This window comes from Protopterus annectens, chromosome 10.part0, assembly GCF_019279795.1.
Source record: "Protopterus annectens isolate FY-2018-M chromosome 10.part0, PAN1.0, whole genome shotgun sequence".
Classification (NCBI taxonomy): domain Eukaryota; kingdom Metazoa; phylum Chordata; order Ceratodontiformes; family Protopteridae; genus Protopterus; species Protopterus annectens.
The window spans coordinates 1,765,902,909-1,765,926,306 of NC_056744.1; the positions used below are offsets into that span (position 1 = coordinate 1,765,902,909).

The window sequence follows — 23,398 nt, forward strand, 5'->3', positions numbered from 1 at the left end:
CATTCACATTATTAATAACATGAACATCATCACTAACAAACTTTTCAACATTAAATTATGGACAAACATACTCAAGTCCAGAGCAGTTGTAGCAAAGTCCGTCTGTGATGAAGGAATAAATGAGAGACCCTTCTCTAACACACTAACTTCACTTTCAGTCAAAATATGGGAAGATAAGTTAAAAATTACTGTTTCATTCTGTTTCATTTGAGGTTCCCACATCTTCTTGATATCTTTTGTATACATTCCGGTCCTCAAATGATAAGCGTCTCTTCCGTGTTTGATTCTGAAACCTGCTTCGATGGTTGTGTTCCGTTTTCCAAATGGGAAGGGGAGGGGACTGTAAAACCTGATCAGTGCTAACATTCATCTTATCTTTCCATCTCACTATTGGTGGATTTGAACTGGAAGATGGCACCAACCCATTGCATTCAACGTTGTTGGTGGAAGTAGAATTAGTAGTTAATTTGATTCCTCATTTAATGCCAAAATGGAACGAGGCTTCTGAGAAGCATTTTTAATGATATGCTTATTTTTCGTATCCATCACAGATTGTTTGGTGGGCCGAGCATTGGATTGCGGCCAAACAAAAATGGAACCAGTAGAAAAATCTTTCAAATCCCTTTCCAATTTGTGCCACTTTTGTAATTGTAAGTGATGCTCAAGTCCAGATACGAGTGAGAAAATATCATCAGCTTTCTGAGAATAGATGGATGTAGGCAAAATATCCTTTAATTGAGTTTGTATATGACTGATATAATAAGTCTTTCTCAGATGTTACAGAACAATCTATGAGTAGCGTTAAGTAGTTTGCACTAGTCTCTAAGCTGTTGCCATTTTTTAAGTAGGTCCAGGGCAAGCCTCCGGTTGTGACGGCATCTTTAGAATTCACAGCCCTCTGGGTACTACCGTATGAGAGAGACAGGCTTCAAAATGCAAACATTGCCATAATACATGTTTTTATTTAAATAACTTTTTTCCATATCTCTCAGTAAAGAAAAAGCCAACTCTGAATCATACTGAATCTGTTCAGAATGCACACAAGTCCATGAGTCAATATCCAAGAGTGGATTCCGACCAACCCGCAACATCTTTACAATAGCATCAGTGCAGGGCTCAGTGGATCCTGCCAAAACACTGGGAGTATAGTCTAGCTCTATACTAAAACGCTCTGCCATATAGTACTGATAAAAATCCTTGTTTCGTCCTACACATCTTTTTATTCGTTTGTTTGTGGAATTTACTTGGTGTTATAGGACATTTATCCAGTGAGTTGTACTGTTTTATTTGTTTTATTACTGTTGGATTCTATAGCGAAGCACACCAATGTCCCCCTCACCAGACTGAGTAAGGAGAGAATCGTGGTCAGTGGCCTTTCTGGGGCTAGGATCCATCAAGTCACACAGGCACTTATGTCATTGAACTACAGGTACCAGTATGACTCTCATAGTCCATGTGTGTGTCAATGACCTGAGATGCACCTCCCTTGACTGTATAAAGTGAGACATGATTGAGCTCACTGATTGTGTCTCAGGCAGGTATGAGCCTAGCACTGCGCAGCATATTACCTTCTCCAAGGATGATGCCATGTTACCAACAGAAAATGATTGATTTTAACAATTAGCTTAACTTCTGATGTCAGTCCAAAGGGGTACAGTATTTGATGCCCTGGGAGGACATGGTTGATGGGACCACAGTGTTTTGCCAGGGCTGGTCTGCCCTTATCCCCTCTAGGCTTTCTGATATTTGCAAAGACCTTTTCCACCCCCATAGTGCCTTTTTAAGCAATGCCAAACTGATAAACCTACCAACTTAACTGAACCTACGAAGGAATATCTGAAGGTGATACTGCTCAGTGCTAGAAGTCTTAACAAGAAGCTGCACTCCCAGCAAGCGTTCCTCTCCTTGGATAGTATAGACATCTGTGTAGTAATGGAGACATAATTTAAAGTCACTGAGAGTACCTTACAAGTGATAATGTCTTTCACACCTTTAGACCAGCTAACTCGAGAGGGAACTAAAAGTGGAGGAGTTGTCTATATTAAAAACAGTCTCGCATGATCAGACCACACCAACCAGGGATAACTTCTGATGTAGCTACACACACTTGTGGATTATTGCTTAACTATAGAAATGTTTTCAGGTACAGCTTGTTGGCTACCCTTAGATTTTATAGGTACAGTAGTGCTGTTAGTGGCTGTGCAGAACATTTTAAACAAACCCACTCAGGTGCTCATTTTTTTATTTGTAGGTAAAGAACTATACTTAGGTGTAAAGCTTAATATTACTTCCTGGTGCAGGTAAGTCTGATGTGGGGTTTACAACTTAAATTAATAACAGATGTTGCATTAAAACAACTAGCTGCTCAGAAGGCTTAGGGGTCATTGTGGGGATACATCTTTTCCAGAGTTGCTAGGGATTACCCTTTTAAATTTGCCTGCAATTTTACTAACATTATCTATGCATGGTTCTAGTCACTTTTTTCCAAAATGTGCATTAAATCAGGCATCTGTTATCTTACCAGTCTCCAATACTGAATGTTTAGTTGTGAAACATTAGTGACTGTGCCTTAGGTAAGGCATCTTCATTTTCAGCTTCTGATTGTCACATACATCAGCATCATCAAGGTCCATAAATGCTTTTAGCGCATCCCCAGTTAGATGAGAGGAATGTGCTGTGGCACAAACTTGGAGACAGCTTTCTTCAGTTGCATATCTCTCAAAAGCTACCAAATAACCTTCCTCATTGTCTTCCAGACTGAGCTTTTTTCAGAGGTGTACTGAGTTTTAGAAGACCCAGTAAGGTGTATGTATTATTAGGATATCTGTTGTTGGAAGATGAGCAGGTATTGGTCAGTGACTGCAATTCTTTCTTCAACAGCTGCTGTACAGTTCATTAAAGTCACAGGTATTTTTTTTTTTCATGTTAAACAGAACACAGCAGCTAAGTCAAGGTCAAAGTAAACTTTATTGTCATTTAGAACTACACATGTGTAGCATAAATGAAATTTCGTGCATCAGCTCAATTCTTGAGATTACAATGGAAAGTGAAACAACACTTACAAGTAGAAGAATAAACATAACTAATACAATACTACTCCCAATGCACACGAGAAAGAGAAGAGACATTTACCAACACTCATATACGAAAAGAATACCCTCCCCTGAGTTAAATTAACTACCCTATTTAAAGTAATACAAAACACAGTTCAGATTCAACAATGCTCAAGTTATTTGTCTGATATTGTACTTGAGTGGCTTACATAATACTGAATATAATAAGTAAATATTGCACTTACTTGCAGTATATGTGAGTAATATATCACACAAGTAAATAAAAATTGACTTGTGTCCAGACCCCTAGGACTAGTGCCCAAGTTCAGAAATCTAATCACTGTAGGGTAGAAACTGTTACTGAATCTTGTAGTTCTGCGGTGGATGCTGCGATATCTCCTGCCAGATGCTTTAACAGTCCATGCGCAGTTGCGTGTTATCCTATATTATTTTGGTGGCCTTTCAGATGCTTCTTGCAGAATTAAGATGTTTTATCGATGGGAGACTGGAACCTGTTACTTTCTCTGCAGCCCTCACCACTCTTTGTAGCACCTTCCTTTCTGTAACTGTGCAGCTTCCAAACCACACTGTGAAGTTGTAAGTGAGGATGCTCTCTTTTGCACCTCGGTAGAAAGTGGAGAGAATATGAGGAGGAAGGTTAGCTCTTTTCAGCCTTCTTAAAAAGTGTAGGCATTGGTGCACTTTCTTGACCAGTTCGCCGATGTTTTCCAACCATAAGAGATCCTCTGATATGTGTACACCCAGGAATTTAATACTCTTAACCCTCTCCACACTCTCACTATTGATCCTGAGTGCTGGGTGGTTTGTTCTCCTTTTTGTGAAGTTGATGATAATCTCTTTAGTCTTACTTACATTCAGGTCCAGGTTGTTCTCCTCTCACTGACTGATCAGAGATGCCACCTTCTGTCTGTACACCCTTTCATCCTCCTTTGTGATGAGCCCCACAACTCTGGTGTGATCAGCAAACTTGATGATATGGTTGGACTTATGCTTAGCATAGCAGTCATTGGTCAGGATGGTGAATAACAGTGGGTTGAGAACACATCCCTGTAGAACCCTGGTGTTAATCATGATGCACTTCGATGCGTTTTTACCTGAAGTCCAGAATTCAGTTACAGAGATGTTTAAGGATTCCTAAATGTGCCAGTTTTTCTGTCAGCTGTATTGGTACCACCGTATTAAATGCAGAGCTGAAGTCTATGAACAGTATCCTCACATAGTTGTCTTTGACCTCTAAATGCTCAAGAGAGATGTGTAGTGCTACTGATATGGCATCATCTGTCACTCTCACTATTCAGAACTTACATGTGAACAAACACCATCACACATACATACACAGAATTACTAGGAACTTGTCTCTCTCTCCAGAACAGAAGCCTTAGGTACTGTCTCTTGACTGCTCTAATTTCTGCTTCCAAAACATGTAGCTCACTGTAAACCCCTCTTCAAAATGCTGTCTAGAACCACAAGTCAGAAATCTAGTTTACTCAAAGATATTCGCCATAATATACACCTTGGAGGTAGCTGATGCTCATTGGTTGCCATGCCTTTGCCTGCGCGCTCTGTGTTTGTTTGTCTTTTTCTGTCTGTCTCTCTGTCTCTGGTAAATAGCAGATACATATACCAGAAGCAAATAAGTTTTCAAGCTCAACGGGTAATGTGTCAAAAAGCCTACTATAAACCTATGAACCTATGTGTGCATATGTATCTTTGTGTGCTTATATATATATATATATATATATGTCAGTATGTATGCTTACATATCTATATATATATATATATATATATATATATATATATATATATATATATATACATACATACACATATATATATATACATACATACACACTTGTATGTGTAAATGCATATCTATATATATATATATATATATATATATATATAGTTTTATATCTATGTATATCAATCATATATGTATCTATCATCTATATGTGTATATGTATATATATATATATATATATATATATATATATATATATATATATATATAGTTATATATCTATGTATATCGATCATATATGTATCTATCATCTATATATATATATATATATATATATATATATATATATATATATATATATATATGTATGCATCTGGTTTACCTTTACATGTTTGAAAGCCAAATGGTCGTACATGCACATCTGTGAACCAGATATGCAAATTCTGTAATGCCAAATTCCCAAAATGCCGTAAAATCGAATTTCGACATTTCCAAATGCACCACCACTGAAACAAGTGCTACCATGGGTCAAAAAGGGGGTGACATTTTATAATTCAGCACTTTGGTTTTTGCGATTTTTGGAATTTCGCGGTTTACACTTCATGGCTGCGGGTTCGAGTATTTGAACTTCGAACATGTAACTGTAAACCATATGTGTGTGTGTGTGTGTGTGTGTTTGTGTGTATGTATGTATATATATATATATATATATATATATATATATATATATATATATATATATATATATATATATATGGGTCTGTGTTGTATTATCAAAACTATGGTTCATCAAACCGTACTTCCAATAACTTCTGCAAAAGTGCATTATATTGAAAATGCACTTTTGCGGAAAAGTAAAAAAACACACTAAACATGATTATGGAGGGGGGCAAGCCCCCCTGCACCCCCCCATATGGGGGTCTGTGTCCCCCACACCCCCCTACTTTAATATTTTCACTCCGAGATTGCACTACAGTGGGGAAAGGAATATTTCCTTATCCCCACTGTACCATGATCTCAGCATGAGTTTGCTTAGTTGTATATCAACACTACATGTTGATGTACAGCTAACATTACATGCAAACTGCATTTTGTTTCGTTTTCTTTAGCGAAAGTGCATTTTCGATAAAATGCACTTTTGCTAAAGTGGGTCCGCGAAAGTACAGTTTGATGAACCGCACTTTTGATGAAACAACAAGGACCCATGTGTGTGTGTGTGTGTCTGTGTGTGTGTGTGTGTATATATATATATATATATATATATATATATATATATATATATATATATATAAATATATGTATATATATATATATATATATATATATCTATATATATATATATATATATATATATATATAGATAGATATCTATATATTTTGTATAAATAAAAATATGAGTTTCTTCTGCTCTGTTAAGAGTCACATTTGAGCGACTGGACTGCAGTGTTTTGAAATACAGTGACTGCATATAAGGGCAGATATGCATTTGTGTGAATACCAGACTGGCAGTCCAATTGCTGGCAGAATATTGACCAATTAAGAAATGTACTTAGTTTATTTCACCATCAGTGGTTCTTGCATTGTTTGATTCCATTTTCATACTTTATTTCTTTGCTTGTCTTGTATTTTCCAGTCATTATGTGGTACTAGGAAAGAAACTGCTTTTTGTTTTGTTTACAGACTTAGTCACATTGGGGATTATGGAAGACAGACTGGAATGTTGATTGCCCATCTTCAAGACAAATTCCCAGGCTACTTGATAAAGAATCCTAGAATTGGTGACCCACAAGAACTTTATAAGGTCTGCTTATTTTCTCATTTCTTCTTTTTGTATACAGAGGTTGGGGGGGGGGGGGGTAGCCACGAGATTTTTTTGTGTGTTTTGGAAGTGTGACAGTATCTTGTAAGGTATGACAAGTTAGAAATAAAATATTCGTATCTACTCTTTGAAGCTTGTAAAATGTAATACAAATATTTGAGTTGCTGACACTGAATATGCAGTAGTGCTTATTGCTCATTAGGTGGGCTGCTGTCTCTCCAGTATATGTAGGCAGTGGGCAGGAATGCTGTTCTCAAAACTGTTTGCTGCTGTAGGTGAGTTAAGACTTTTTTGGTACTTGATACATTTTGAAAGTGATCACTTTGTAGTCCACTAAACAGCCACAGTTTTGGGTTATTTTTTATGTGGATTTGTATATGGACATATGTACAGCACTTGTTCCTCTACATTACAATATATCTTTTTCCCTGCAGACACAGGTACCCTCTCGACTTGAGAGTCTAAAACTCTATCCACTAAGACAGGATATATAACCTGTTATGATAGTTTGGTACTCATGTTGACTCCAGACAACTTTCCACTGCCATACTATTATTACCACTTGCTGGCTCCCCCACCTTTTGTTCCCCACCCTGCCTCTGTGGACATCTATATCATACATGGCCCCACTGGTTATATTTAAAACATTTAACCCTTGATCCTGGCCGTGTACCTGAACTAGTGGCTTTCCCTGTTACTTGTGGAGTCTGTTAGGGTGGTTTATGCTGCCCACCATGGGTTCCCTTATATCCATGTGCATCACTTGGTATCTCTTTCTTGTGCAGCGATGCCCTGCTTACTAAGTAGAGATCCCCTTTCTGCCCCAGGTCATCTGCAGAGTTACATTCTCGGTCTGCCAACCAGATTCTCATGTCCTTAGGCAAAATACTAAGGGCTTGTTCCCTCACCAAATTGTCTGCCAACCCACCTGACACCCATTCACCCACCTGGGAAAATAAGTGTTTAACTCAGCAATATAATCACACATACTTTCATCTGCCTTGCATCTATGCTCACAAATTATTTTTTTCTGTAAGCTTCATGTGTTCATTTAAAGTATTCAAGCAAACATTTCTTGACTTCTTCATAGTAAATGGCAGTTACAGCTTTACCATGGAGTAAGGGGGTTAGAAATCATACCCAGAGCCCTTGGTCAACATTACACTGTTTACATACCCTTTCAAACGTATGAATGAAACTATCAAAATTATCACACTCTGTAAATTTGGAAGAGATTTACTGACCTTTACTGCTTCTGGGGTTCGATTATTCCCTTCCCCATTAGCTCCATGACCCTGGCGAAGAGACAGCATCTCTTCTCATGTTGACACTGCTCTCATTTTCTTCAGCCTCCAAATGCTGAAGTCTCTCTGCTGATTCTAATTCCATGTGTTTGACCTCCAGGTCTGTTTAACTCCAGATGGATTTTTAAGTCCTGTGAGGAAAAGGTGAACTGTACTGTTTCTGAGGGCTGCAAATTCCCATCACCAGACTGGTTATCCTCCTGGTTGCTGGTCTGGCTTCACACACTTTGGCCAACTGGTTCTTTGTCAGCTTCCATAATACTCTGCTATTTTTGCCTGCTTTCTCTGACTAAGCTAAACTAACAAAAAATGAATAAAAACTGTTGTGATATGAAACTCTGTATGTTCTCTATGTGGCTGCTGAGAGAATGCACACCTTTAGTGACAACTGATTACAGGTTCCAGAAGTTCAGTATCCACATCACTGCTGACCAATATGTAACATCCACATGCTAGGCCAGTAATCAAAAAGCCTGAATTCTCTCCACTGACACTGGGGAGTGATGTTCACTTGGAATACAAATGGGTGCAATCTGTATTTCCAGATGCAGACTTCTCTGCATCAAGCACAATTTCCCTTAAGAGCACACAGGGCACACACTCAGCCCGAGGTCTAGGTGTCACTATCTCTCTCTCTCCTGGTCCCCATTAAGACTCCCTACTGGCACACCTGTAGGGATAGGTCCTCAGGCGAGTGTTCAAGCCACACCCTCCAGCATCCTCTCTGTGAAACCAGTGCTTCCTGTCCCTGCTCCAAGTAGCTGACACACACACACACACACACACACACACACACACACACACACACACACACACACACACACCTGGGAAAGGCTGGCACAGATTACTCTCTCTACCAACTTTGCCCAGACTGCAAGGTAGAGTCACTGCCACTAATCAGTTACTACAAAGCTCTTAAAAAGGTATGCAATTAATATTAATGCAATTGGTAATGTTGAACAAACAGCCAGGCTTCAGGAGTGGCCGCAGTTATCACCAAATAAATATGTGCAAATACTCTCAAAACATAAATATTTTTCTGAAAGGACCAGCCACAATCAGAAGTTTAAATATATTTAATAAAAAATAAAGAACATGAAAATATTAAATATCTACTTACAGAAAACACCAGAGTTTCAGCCACAGGAAATATTAAAAATAGCACCAATGGAAAGTTTCACAGTTATAGAAAACAGTATTTAGGTAATCTCACTATCTGTTCCTGACTGACTAAAAGAATTACTGTTCCTACATACTGAATAGAGCAAGGCAAGATAATGTGGGTGAGTGGTCCTTATTGTCAGATCCAAGAAAAAATATAGAATGCTGCTGAGACTTCAAGTCTCCTCTAATATTAAAACCTTATTTCTGTACAGAATGATATTGCATACATCTGGTCATCTGACTGTGTTTCCCATATTGTCACCAACACCAGAAGCTGTTAGGAGTTTAGCATCTACATGTCAGTAATGCACAAGAGCATTGCTCAGATGTGGAGCAGCTGCTAAAAGTCATAAAACCATTCCAATCTACCTACAGCAGCTGCAACCTATTCTCTAGCACAGGCGTGTCTCTGGCTCCATTCAAAACTGTGGGATAATATCTTTATGGCTTAATCCATAAAGTAATTTAATTTCAAGAATATGTTTTCAAAGTCAGGTAGATTACGCTCTTCTCTCCCATTATATGCTATTACAATATACACTTTTAAACAGTTACAATAATGCACGTACATTTCTTTTTTGTCCAGCAGGAAAAACAGTTGATACATTTTAACACAAGCAACTTTACAAATATGTTTTTAAACACAAGCATCTGTACGAATCAGTTTGATACACAAATGGCGTACAATTCTTTACAAACTTCCAGCTAGCTGTGATGGAATATGTTACACATCCAGTGCTTTACTTGGCATGGCTGACAGTACCTCCTATCATCACATGCATAACTTAACTTTTGTATTAATGAAGATCTTTACATATGGTGATATGATTTTCATCCTAATCCCCTAGTTACAGATAATATCTGGTACTAAAGATGCAGTCTGACATAATAATTATGGTATAAAAGCTGCTTATGGTAATGCTGTTAGCATGTGTAACATACTCATTTTTTCTTTAGTTGGTTGAAATCTACATCCTGAAGTATGAGCTGTGAATTCAACAAGGATTCACCTGAACATCACAGACTCTAAGAATAACGTTACTGTATGCTTAGTGAGGACAGATTTCCCAAAGATTCTGGAGTTTTTACCATAATTTGTGCCAGCTCCTTATCTTGTTCTCCTATAGCTACTCATTTACCTTTCTCCATTCAAAGGGACTATGTCCCTGTTGCTGTTAAGGTTAATACTGTAAACTCCCTACACTGGAATGGGTGTATATATATATATATATATATATATATATATATATATATATATATATATATATATATATATATATATATATATCATATAGTAAAACAAAAAAAACAAGTTCCGAACCACAACACACAACAGAGTCTCTACACACTTTGTTTAATATAATCCACACTGTGAATAACTTTAAGAGCTTTTCGTTTATCAAAATGACAAACTTCATCAGAAGAAATCAATACACAATATAAACCATTTAAATAGTCACTAGAACCGAAAACGCGGGATAGTTAACTCATTACATGTTAAAGGTACACAACCATAAAACATAATAGTAATATGTCATGCATATATAATATGTTACTTTTTAAAACAAAAACTAAAAAGACCCCGGGTATAAAAGCTAACTAAAATCGCTTTTGAACTTTGGTTTGGAACTTGTTTTTTTGCTTTACTAGTTTTTTGTGCTTTGTTTATTTTAAAAGTGTATATATATATATATATATATATATATATATATATATATATATATATATATATATAGTCCCTTTCCATAGATAAACTCATTGAAACCTTGCTAACACTTGATATTAGAAGCCATTACATGTAGGTCATTGCACAGTGGCATGATGGACATAAATGAGTGAACTTTCCTAGTAAGTCCAGTTGTGTAGAGTGGCCCAGCTCTCATATGTGTCAGATTTAACTGACAGTATGGCAAAAAGAGAGTATGTATTAAACTGTGCCGTTGTACCTTTACTTGAGAACAGTGGACATGTTGGCATTATGTTGGGCACCTCCATTAATAGCTTTAATCACCACAGTGACAACTACACAACCAGTTTAAACATGCAAATACATAGTGCTAGTAACAAATAAATAGTGATAGTTTCCTTCTATATAATGCAGTGAATAAAATTAATGAAATAATAAAATGAATGAAAACAGTCTGATTATGTTGCACTGACAGGGTCAGAACATTTGACGCATGGCAGGTCATCACACATAAAGCTCCTTAGACTTAAAACAGATAAATTAAAATGCAATTGCCATATTCAAATGACAGTCAAAAATGTAAACTACACAGATCCAAAAGAAATCTTGCAGATAGTGCTAGGGAAACAATGGCAAACTCTTATTTTCTGCCAGCTCATATATATTGCCTATCTTCACAAACTTGCTTACAACATAACAAGGCTCAAAAATGCTGTAGATATACCTAAATTTTACCCAGCACCCCCACAGTCCTAAATCCCACCACTGCCTAGCAATCATACAAGTAGACTGGACAGAATTCCCTCTCATCCTCCATTATTCTCAGCTCCTAGTTGTCCATAAAATAATTTACAGTCCACAAAAATCCCCTGCAACCACAAGATGCACTTAAGCTTCACTGTCTTGCCATAAACAAATGGTTTAATGCAGCAGGTGATTGATATCTTATATTTTATATCTCCAAAATCTGGAATGTAATGTTCCCACCTGTAAGATAAGCAGATGATCTGCAGACCTTTAAATCAAAATTGAAGCATTACAAAAAAAACCCTGGCTATTTTCCTGCACATCTCCAGGATAACATCTACTTTTACTTCTCATATCCTTAAATATCCATTCCCTAATCCCCTGAAATACAATAAGAAATACTCAACCACCGATAGCTCAAAAATACCCACTTATAGAGTAACAAACATTAATTCATTTACTATTTTGTATCAAAACTGTACGCACAGCTTGGAATTGGAGCAAAAACATTCTATCATAGTTTAAGTACACGCACTCTCATCACAACCTTTAGTATGTGTATCTTGTTGTCTTCTATACCATTGCCACCTTGTCACTCTTATGTGCGAGGTATATATAATTTATTCTCTTCTCTTGTTGCAATATTACATGTGGTTCAGTACTGTTATTTTTTCCGCTGGATCTCCACTGCTCAGTTAGAATTTCTCAGTCAACAAATACAAACTGAATAACTAACCAAATAAATAAAATCACAAATGTAGTAGTTGTTGAACGCTGGCATATTTGTGTAGAATGTACTGATTTGTGTAAATAACATTCACATAAAACACAACCATAGTATTTATTGAACTGTAAATATAACCACATGAAAATGTTGATTTTAAAATTTAAATCAGAATATTATCTGTTTGTAAATGCTGTTTCAAAACGTTATTACTGACTGTTTTGAAAAATTGTTTTGCTTCTTGTCCAGGTTTTAGGTTTTGGATCAGTTCACTTTCATGGGTAGAAAAGGTAGATAGGTAGGTAAATAAATACCTAAATTAATAATTAATTAATTAATTGGCTATATCCTAGCCTTTGTCTGCTGAGCATTACTCAGAATTTTTAAATTGCAATACAGTTTCATCAGACACTTGATAAGATTGACTGCATAGGTATTCCTAGACACTGTATAAGAAGAGAACTGGTCACAACTTATTACCCTTGACATATGTAACATTGTAGATTACTGGCAGATCTGTGTCTCACCACTCTAGGATCTAATCCTGCACTTCAAGGCTAAGTAGATGCTGCATCTATTTGCATTTCAAGGCTGTGTAGATATTGCAGGCTGTGTAGATATTGCACCTATTGCATTTCAAGGCTGTGTGGATGTTGCATCTATTGCATCTATTGCATTTCAAGGCCGTGTAGATGCTGCGTCTGTTGCATTTCAAGGCCGTGTAGATGCTGCATCTGTTGCATTTCAAGGCTGTGTAGATGCTGCATCTGTTACATTTCAAGGCTGTGATGATGCTGCATCTGTTGCATTTCAAGGCTGTGTAGATGCTGCATCTGTTGCATTTCAAGGCTGTATAGATGCTGCATCTGTTGCATTTCAAGGCTGTGTAGATGCTGCATCTGTTACATTTCAAGGCTGTGATGATGCTGCATCTGTTGCATTTCAAGGCTGTGTAGATGCTGCATCTGTTGCATTTCAAGGCTGTATAGATGCTGCATCTGTTGCATTTCAAGGCTGTGTAGATGCTGCATCTGTTGCATTTCAAGGTTGTGTAGATGCCCCCACGGTCATTAATGGCCTTTTCTTTCAGTTCTCACTAGGGTCTAAATACCTTTTTAAAAGCCTCCCAAAAGAAAAAAACCTGACCATTTTCGTTTATTGCACATCTGCCTACTTCTTCAATACCTAAATCTACCAGTGTCTGCAGATGCTGTTACTTTACCAGTCATGAGCCTTATTAAAACAGTTTTTACAAAACTGTTGTTGTCCCACTGTCTAACATAGGTCATTATTATGAGGATGGTAATGTCCACCCAACTGCAATTCTGTCACCAATTTTATATATATATATATATATATATATATATATATACACACACACACACACACACACACACACACACACACACACACACACACACACACACACACACACACGCCTTTAATAAAGTTTTAGCAAAGTGTATCCATGCTGCCCTTCATTAGCTATCTGATCTCTCAACTTCTAATGTGGTTTTCATCCTGGTTACTGTGCTGAGATGCCCCCCACCCCTTTACATTAACCCACTTCTTTATGAAGAACCCTAACCTAAATCATTCCAGAGTGGCCCTTTTCCTAACATGCCCAAGGCATTCCATAAAGTAAACCTTCAGCTCCTCATCCATTATGGAGTGACTGCATCTGCAATCCATTGGTTGTCCAGCTGTTTGCAATATAAGAGTCAAGATTATAAGATGAGCCTAACATCATTTCATCCTCTTCCATATTATACCAAACATTCTCTGTGAGATAATTTCCAGATAAAATTCCCAATAATAGATTCATATGAAATCCTACCTTTATTACTAAAAATAGCTTTTCTCAATGTGCTCTCTAACTTATCCCAACGTAACACTGCGAAAACAATTTTTGCAATTATTAACTACAGTGGTTTCTGTACTCCACAGTTTTTAGTCTTCTTTTAACTAACAGTTTCTTGCTATAGTCATGTTTTATAATCACAAAAAAGGATGGCAGTGAAATTAGGACTCTGAACCAAACCGCAGTTCACTCAGAGCCACCAAATGAGAGACCAAGTCGCTGGAAGAAATGTATTCAGTCTATATTGCACACAAAATTAACGCTGCTTGTATTACTTGGCGTTTTCATTAGAAAAACTTCATCAGATACAGAATAAAATGCCCACACATCATTTAAATAGTAAAGCACAATCAAAAACAAAATGCTATTGGACCAACCAAAAATTAATTAATCTGCTCTAACCAATAAGGTTCACAAATTAATATAAAAACACATATTAAAATCACATATTAAAATCAGTGCAAATTAGTATTATTTTAGAACAAACATATTGTAAGCAATTCAATATATATATATATATATATATATATATATATATACACACGTGTTTTGGTTACATAAACACAAACAACATAATAATATAGTTTGAATAGTTGTATTGTATAAAACTGAACCATTCCATAAGTAATTTGCTGCCCTCTAGTGAAAAAATATAAATACATTCAAAATTTGGCAGCTCTTAGTTTTAAAACTGGTAAAATGGACAGCATGTCATTTAGTCTTGGTTGCCGAGTAGCTTCCAATATTATTTGCCAGTAAAGCTCTCGGTACTCTAATTTAGCTTCCCACATACCCCCTCTAATTTCCTTTGGGACAACTTCCAGGACAAAAAATGAATAACATGCTTGGGGGTATATTAATTTGTGACAATATAATGCATTCTTTGTATTAGACCTGCCAATCTCATATAGGTGTTCATAAATACGTGTCCTAAGTTTTCTTTTTGTTTTAACTATATAAAAGGAATTACATTCCTTACACAAGGCCAGATACACCTTGCTCCTGATATGTCTATTTCTACTAGGGATCTCTAAAGAAGAGACATTATTAATGTATGTGCACTGAGAACATGCACCACATTAAATGTACCAATCCTGGTACGATGACATAAATTCCCAAATCCTCTGCCATATTCAAAGATTTTTTTTTAAATTCATGTCCTTTCTACATGTAAACTGTAAATGACTAATAACTGTTGATTCTAAATCTGTAATTTCTCTAAATTTATCCCATTCTCTACTAACAACATTTCTAATGATATTTGAATCCCCATTATAGTCCAAAATATATATAGCTAGAATGAAGGGGAATTATATCGGTGGTTGGATACGATTCTTGACCTAAAATGGGTGCAAACCTATTTAGTCTACCTTCACTAACTTCCTTGGTAACTTGTTGGATTAAATCCAACGGGGGTAACCTCCTGTTTTGAAATATATCACTTAGTGTTACATTCAGTGACAAAATCTTCTTCCTTGGAAGTCTTATGGCTAACCCGAACCAATTGCCTTTTAATTAAAAATTTCTTTTGAAAAAAGGGTGACCGCTACTATAATGAAGGTAGGAATTCAAAAATGTTTTTTTTCTAAAAATTTAGAAGAAAACCTACCATTCTCTTTCGAAATACTTACATCTAAAAAATTGAGGATGTCATGGTCTAAATGATAAGTAAAATAAAAAAAACTGGTTGTGCTTTTTAAATAGCTCAAACATTCAAAGAACTTGTCTTCACTAGCTGTCCACAAAATACAAATATCATCTAAAAAACGTTTGTATAAAGACCAACATCCAACAAATTTACTCTTAAAAACAAAATTATATTCCCACCAGGAAAGAACAATATTGGCATAAGTGGGGACACAGCTGGCCCCCATTGCCACACCTTTAATCTGCTTATAAAACTCCTCCTCAAAAAACATGAAATTATTATTCAAAACAATTTCCATAATTAAAAGGATGTTATTAAAGTCATTGTGTAAAATGTCCTCATGTAGTCCTCCAACCATTGTAAACCTATATCATGAGGTATACTGCCAAACAAATCCACAATATCCAAGGTAATGAAAATCAAAGTGTCACTATATAAATCCATTTTTAGTTGTCTAAGAAAATCCCACGAATCCTTTAGTACAGCTGAACCAGCCAATGCCAAATTTTTAAGCTTACTGTCTATATATTTAGAAATAGGAGATGTAATGGTACCTTCTGAAGAAACTGCAAGTCTCAATGCTGGATCTATTGTACACTTATGAACCTTCAGAATACCAAACACTGAGGGAACTCTTGGATACTTATTGAATAAATACCTGAAGGTTTCCAAATTTATGGAACTTTCCAACAATAAATCATCAAGCATAAGGTGAATTCTGGAACTGGCAATATTGACCTCATTAATAGAAGCAAAAATATATTTCGAAGAATTGCTAAGCTCATTTTTCATTTTAGACTTGTATATAATACTGTCCATCAAGATCATGTCTCCACCCTTATCAGGTTGCATAATTCTCATGGTACAGTCTGTTTTTAAAGTATCCAATAACTGACTTTCAACTTTGGAAAGATTTGTATAGATTCTATGGTTCTGGATTCCCCTTTCCATAATATGTTCCAAATTTCTCAGTTGTGGATGAAGGGGGGATTCAAAATTCCTTTTCTCCTCGGGGTAGTTTCAGTGGTACTAACATGCTTTGTGTTACCAAAATATATAGCTAAATTCTTTTTCCTAATAAACAGCTTCAAGCCCACTATAGCTTTAGCCAAATTAACCTTCCTCAGTGGAATAAATTTAAAGCCCTTAGGAAATAAATTAAAATGTTCAACATTAATAGAAATAGCACTATAATTAAAAATGTTATAACCTTGAAATGAGTGCACATTGTTCGACACAGAAATAGTATCTAAATTAGAATCAATTAGTATCGTGTGTTCCTTCCCTGATTGTACCAGTAATTGTTGTAATTGTAGTATACCGGTGGCTTGTTCCGTATCCTGTTGGATCTCCTTAAGGGAGGGGGGGGTAAGAATGTTCTAAAGGGATATCTGTGGGAAAATGAGACTGGCCATAATCACTTTCACCAGATCTGTGACTATCACTAGACAGACCATAGTTTTTACCTCTAACATCCTGTTCCATAAATTTCAAAAAAGGTTTGGGTTTAGGATATGCTGTACCTTCCTTATACTCTTTCAGGTCCCTTTGCAATTTACCTTGCTTTATGGACATATTGCTTGTACATTTCTTATCAATTTGTACAAAAATATCATGATACTTGGCTTTTTTGTTTTCAACAGTAAACAATAAATCATTAAGGATGCATTGATTAACTTTTTCCATTTTTTTCAACAAAAACATTTTATCTTTTATCATTCTCATCCCTGATGGCTTTTACTATCTCTAGACCACAATTATCAAAAATATTCATAAGGCTTGAATGAAACTCTGTGCCCTCTTGTACCCTTTTCGGGTATTTGAAAACTCTCAACCCCTTGGGTACAACTTTGTTTAAGACATTTGTTTAAATAAACATTGTCACAATCCAAACTTTTAAATTTATCTGTTAAAAAATAATCTGTCCAAATTCTCCTTATAGGAAAGAGTTCTGTTGTCCATTTTGGCAAAATCCGGTTTACTTGTCAAGTCCTAGTTCTTTTTTATTATATCTTTAAAACCAAAAACAATTCCTGCATTAGAAACAGCATTAGAACTAAAGTCACCTTGATTGGCATTAGGAATGGAGCTAATATCTGCCGTATCAACGGTAGGTCTCGACTGTGAAGATATCCTTTCTTCATTTCTTAAAAAAATGTTAGGTAATTCTATAGAATTGTTCACCAAAGGTGAACTTTGGGCTACCAAGCCATGAGAAGTTGCTGAAACCGAGGGCGCCATCCTACCTCCACTTCTCAACATTTCCTGGTTTTCAGGAACACCTGAGATTAAGGCAGTGATTGATTGGCAGGCTGGTGTAAGAAGTTCCACAAGCTGCGATAACTGCCCAATCATCTTACGGAGTTTGCCCCTTTCACCTCCTCTAAATTCTTCCTCAGACTCGACTCCTGGTTGCTCTTCCATCTCTCTGATGACCAATAATCACAAAAAAAGGATGGCAGTGAAATTAGGACTGTGAACCAAACCGCAATTCACTCGGAGCCACCAAATGAGAGACCAAGTCGCTGGAAGAAATTTGTACTCTCTGTATGACTTGGTCTCTCATTTGGTAGCTCTGAGGTAATTGCAGTTTGGTTCATGTTTTATAATACCTTTTACAACTGTTTTCACCTTCCTTGTTTGAAAATCCTTATTGAATGAAGAGAAATATCTTCTTAGTAACTTACTCAACAAATAATATTTTGTCATGACTTTCAGTATCACCCTTAAATTCACAAAACCCTAAAGAACACGTTGAACAATATTAACCCCACTTCCATCCCCATTCGGAATATACCTTTAAAAAAACCCAGATTCCTGAAAAAAAAAATAAACACTTCAAGTAATAGATATTCCTGTGCTAAATGAATTGGTTTACCCAACAAAAGTGATTTGATGCGGTAAAGTATAACTCTTTCACGACTTTAAAATTTCTTTTACCTCTGCCAATAATCATTTCTTTAAAAAAATCATTGCTATTAATCATTTCAAAGAGATAAAAAGATCATCATGGTAAAACCCATGTCACTTTATCGACCTAAAATATATCATCATAATATATAGTCAGTTAAATATAGTTCTGAATGGAGGGGGGAATTGCAGGGTACAGTAATGCAGAGGGAGGGATCTCAGGATGTATGGGGCAGTTCTGTCATATAGGCTGCCAGCTACGAAAGGAAATTTGTTTAGGTTTGTGAGCTTGAAGACTAGGCTTTCCCCTACTGGAGTGGTTCTAAGTTGCCAAGGAGACCATCTGGCCTTCAACAGTATGGATCAGTGGTGTTCTCTTGTGGGAGCCAAGGCAGTAATCCTTCAGAAGTTATTAAATGTGATTTATAGTGTTTTCAGGTTGTTAAAAAAACTCCTTACCAATGGCAAGTTTGCTTCTGTAGAGAAGAAGTGGAGAATTTTACGGGGGTCCTGCCAATTGCCCAGGTATTTATAGTACTTCAGTGTTTCCATGTCTTCTGTGTTGGAGTATGTAATGATCCAGTTGTCACTTTTATCTAGGTTTTGTTGGGTCCTAAATAGTGAGGTTTTACTTTTGTTTGTATTAAGAATGCATTTTATATGCAAACCTTCAGTTGGACAGTTTTTTTAATATCTGCCTCCAGTTTTCATTTTAGTAACTGAATATGAGACATTGGATATGTATATAACCGTATCATGTACCTAGAGTAAGAGAGGCACATTAGGGAGGTAAACAGTGTGCAGTAACATATCGTGTACATAGAGTAAGAGAGACACACTGGAGAGGTAAACAGGCTATTTAATAACTATTTCATGTACAGTCGTACAACAAGGGGGCACACTACGGAGGTAAACAGGGTGTTTAATAACCATATCATGTACATGGAGTAAGACAGGGACACTAGGGAGGTAAACAGGGTGTTTAATAACCATATCATGTACATGGAGTAAGACAGGGACACTAGGGAGGTAAACAGGGTGTTTAATAACCACATCATGTATGTGGAGTAAGAGAGGTACACTAGGGAGGTAAACAGGTTGTTTAATAACATGTCTTGTACCTGAAGTAAGAGAGGCACACAAGGGAGGTAAACAGGGTATTTATTAACCATATCATGTGCAATGGAGTAAGAGGGGCATACTCGGGAGGTAAAGAGGGTGTTATATCATGTACATGGAGTAAGAGAGTCTGACTAGGGAGGTAAACAGGGCGTTTAATAACCTTATCATGTACCTAGAGTAAGAGGAGCATACTAGGGAGGTAAACAGGGTGTTTAATAGCCATATCATGTACATGGAGTGAGAGGGGCACACTAGGGAGATAGAGGATGTTAAACATGCAGAGAGATTCCGGAATTTTGTAAACACAAACTCCCTGGACCAGATAGTCAATACGCCTACCAGGGGTGCAACCATACTGGATCTGGTCCTCAGTAATATGGGAGACTGCTGCACACCCCCTACTGTAATGCCTTCCCTGGTAAGGTCAGACCACAAAATGATCTCCTTTGAAATAAAAATAAAACCTGGACCCGCAGCTAAACCGGGAATATTCAGGAACTATTCTAAGTCTAACCTCCTGCTATTAAGTGAGAACCTGGCAAAATTTCAAGCCCCTATAAACCTTGAGAACACTTCTGTCTATGCAGAACTGTTCACAGAAACCCTGTACAAGCATGTTAATAGCTGTATAGAAGCAGCTGTACCCACCAGGAAGAAGTACTGAACTAACTGAAAAAACAAGCCACCCTGGTGGAATCGCAAAATTAATCAGATGTAAAACAGGAAGAAGAAAATCATGGCAAAGATTAGGAGGTGCAGCACCCAGCAGGATAAAAGCACTCTCATTAAACAAACTCAGAGGTCAAAAAAATTCTACCAAAGCCAAATTTAAGGTAAGTTTGGCCTCCCAGGCCAAGGACAACCACAAAGCATTCTTTAGCTATGTCCGCAACCTCAGATACAATACACAATTGTGTGCAGAGCTCATTGTAAATGGAGCCACCTATACTGAGCCAGGAGATATACCAAACCTCCTGGCTGAAAATGCAGATCCAACTTTATTCCTCTCTCCCCCTCAACCTTCCCTCAGGAAATATCAAATATAACTCCCCCTACTATCATTAGGAAACAGGTCCTTAATGCTCTCTCTAAGACCAAGAACACTGTATCAATGGGCCCAGACAATATTGCTGGATGCCTTCTAAATAGCATGGAACATGACCTATCAGGGCCTTTGGAATTGCTATTTAACTATAGGCTCCAAATAGGCTTCATGCCTCATGAATGGAAAAAGGCAACGGTCATCTCTATGTACAAAGGCAGGCCATCTACAGACCCTAGAAACTATAGACCCATAAGTCTCACTAGGCTTATATGTAAAGCCATGGAAAGAATTATCATGGAGATGATCAATAGAGATGCAGTAAACCTCCAGACACTGGACCCAACCCAGTTTGGTTCTGTCAAGGGCAGATCAGGACTACTGAACCTGTTGGACTTATTTGAGAAGGTCACCAAAGCAATGGATGAGGAAAAAAATCATTCACACTGCCTACCTGGACCTGGCCAAGGCATTTGACACAATACCCCACTTGGGCATTGATGACCAACTCAAGAGGTTAGATACAAACCTGTATGTCACCCGGTGGATAGCCAACTGGCTCACAGGACCCAGGAAGTTAGAATTGGACAGTCCCCTCTACAAAGAGGCCAGTGCCAATGTCAGTGGTCTCTGGCTAACTAAATTTGCATATGATTGGAAATTAGGAGCTGTCATTGAATCTCACACTGACACAAATGTTCTCCAGGAGGAGCTGACACAGACAAACAACTGGTGTCAGAGTCATGGACTAAAATTAAATGCCAAGAAATGCATAATATTATCCTTTGGGAAGTCATCCATCCCTGGTAACTATCATATTGACAACACACCCCTTGGAGTTGACCCAGTAGTCAGGGACTTAGGGACCACATAGTAATCTAACCTTTGACAATCACGTGTCTACTGTGGTGAGGAAATCATTCTGTGCTGCGCAACTTATAAAAAAAGTTATGGCATCTAAGTCCAAGGAAGTCCTTGTTCCACTGTATTTGGCATTCATCAGACCTATCATTGAGTACAATGCCCCCTTTGGTATGTACCTAACCAGGCATATCCAACAACTGGAACATCCACAGAGGTTCCTCACTAAAAGAATACAGGGCATAAGTAATATGTCCTATGCAGACTGCATCAAGGCCCTATCCCTGTATTCTGTCTCCTACAGGCTTTTGAGGGGAGATCTATGCCTGACATACAGAGCATCGTCAGACCCCACTCTGGACATCCTGCATATCCACAAAACAAACAGTACCAGAATTACCCGTTCTAAAGACTTACACCTTGCCTTTGATATAAATAGGGCCAGCTTGTGAGATAGGTATGGATCCAAAGAGACTACCCTGTCTATAGAACAGGCTCCCCATACATGTGAAGCAGAGTTCCTCCATAATCCAGTTCAAGTGCAACTTGGACAATTGGATGGGACACTGGAAATTCATCCCAGGTTTGGCACCTATGTCTCTGATGCAAACAGGTAACCTGTACATGGTTCATCTCCTAGGCCCATGCATACATTTATCAAGGGTATCAGAATTTTTCAGAGATTTGGGATGCATGGATGGGCTTAAAAAGGCCCTTGTAGTCATTAGCCTAGTAAATACCTAGTAACATCATGTACATGAAGTAAGAGAGGTATACAAGGGAGCTAAACTGGGTGTAATAACCATATCCTGTACCTAGAGTAAGAGAGCACACTAGGGAAATAAACAGGGTGTTTAATAACATAATTTGTACCTGAAGTAAGAGAGGAGTACAAGGGAGGTAAACAGGGTGTTTAATAACCACATCATGTACCTAGAGGAAGAGAGGCACACTAGAGGTAAACAGGGTGTTTAATAACCACATCAGGTACCTAGAGGAAGAGAGGCACACTAGAGGTAAACAGGGTGTTTAATAACCACATCATGTACCTAGAGGAAGAGAGGCACACTAGAGGTAAACAGGGTGTTTAATAACCACATCATGTACTTAGAGTAACAGGGGCATACAGGGGAGGTAAACGGGGTGTTCATTATTCACCAGAGAAAAAAGTATTGGTTAGATGGGTGACCCTTATGGTATTCCTTTTGGGAGGACAGTGAGAAGCGAGTAGGATGGACTGAGCTGAATGTTGATTTCTGTACTGAGGAGGAAAGAGTAAAATCATTTTGTTGCTCTGGGGTTAATTTCAGATAAGAGTAGGGAGTTTATAAATACAGAGTGTTGACTGTGTTGAAAGCTTTGGCTAAATCCAGAATTAGAGGTCTAGTGAATTGACCTTTATTCATGTTAAAATGTGAAAATATCATGTATAAATGTATGGAGAGTGGTCATAGTACTCCATCCTGACCAAAATTCTGCATTGATGGATAGACTTCTGTGGATGTGAAGGAACTCAGTGAGATTGAAACAGATCAGCTTTTCATAATGTGTTGTTAGGTTTGAGAAGACTTTTTAGATGGGCTGGAAGTCATTGGTTTGGGATGGTTTTGTTGATTTTTGGAATCTGTTTGATTTTCCAAGAGAACATGAAATTAGCCAACTAGATTCACTTTTTCATTCATACAGCATATACA

The 23,398-nt window shown here is 37.3% G+C and overlaps 1 protein-coding gene across 2 annotated transcripts in view; it reads left to right on the top strand.

Annotated features, from left to right (window-relative positions):
- LOC122814000 (arginine--tRNA ligase, cytoplasmic-like) overlaps positions 1-23,398 on the top strand; it is a 641,564-nt gene that overhangs the window by 432,600 nt on the left and 185,566 nt on the right. For both annotated transcript variants that reach the window (XM_044086583.1, XM_044086582.1), the window contains exon 6: positions 6,496-6,616. In XM_044086583.1, the coding sequence (XP_043942518.1) occupies positions 6,496-6,616 (121 nt within the window). The remainder of the gene's footprint in view (positions 1-6,495; positions 6,617-23,398) is intronic.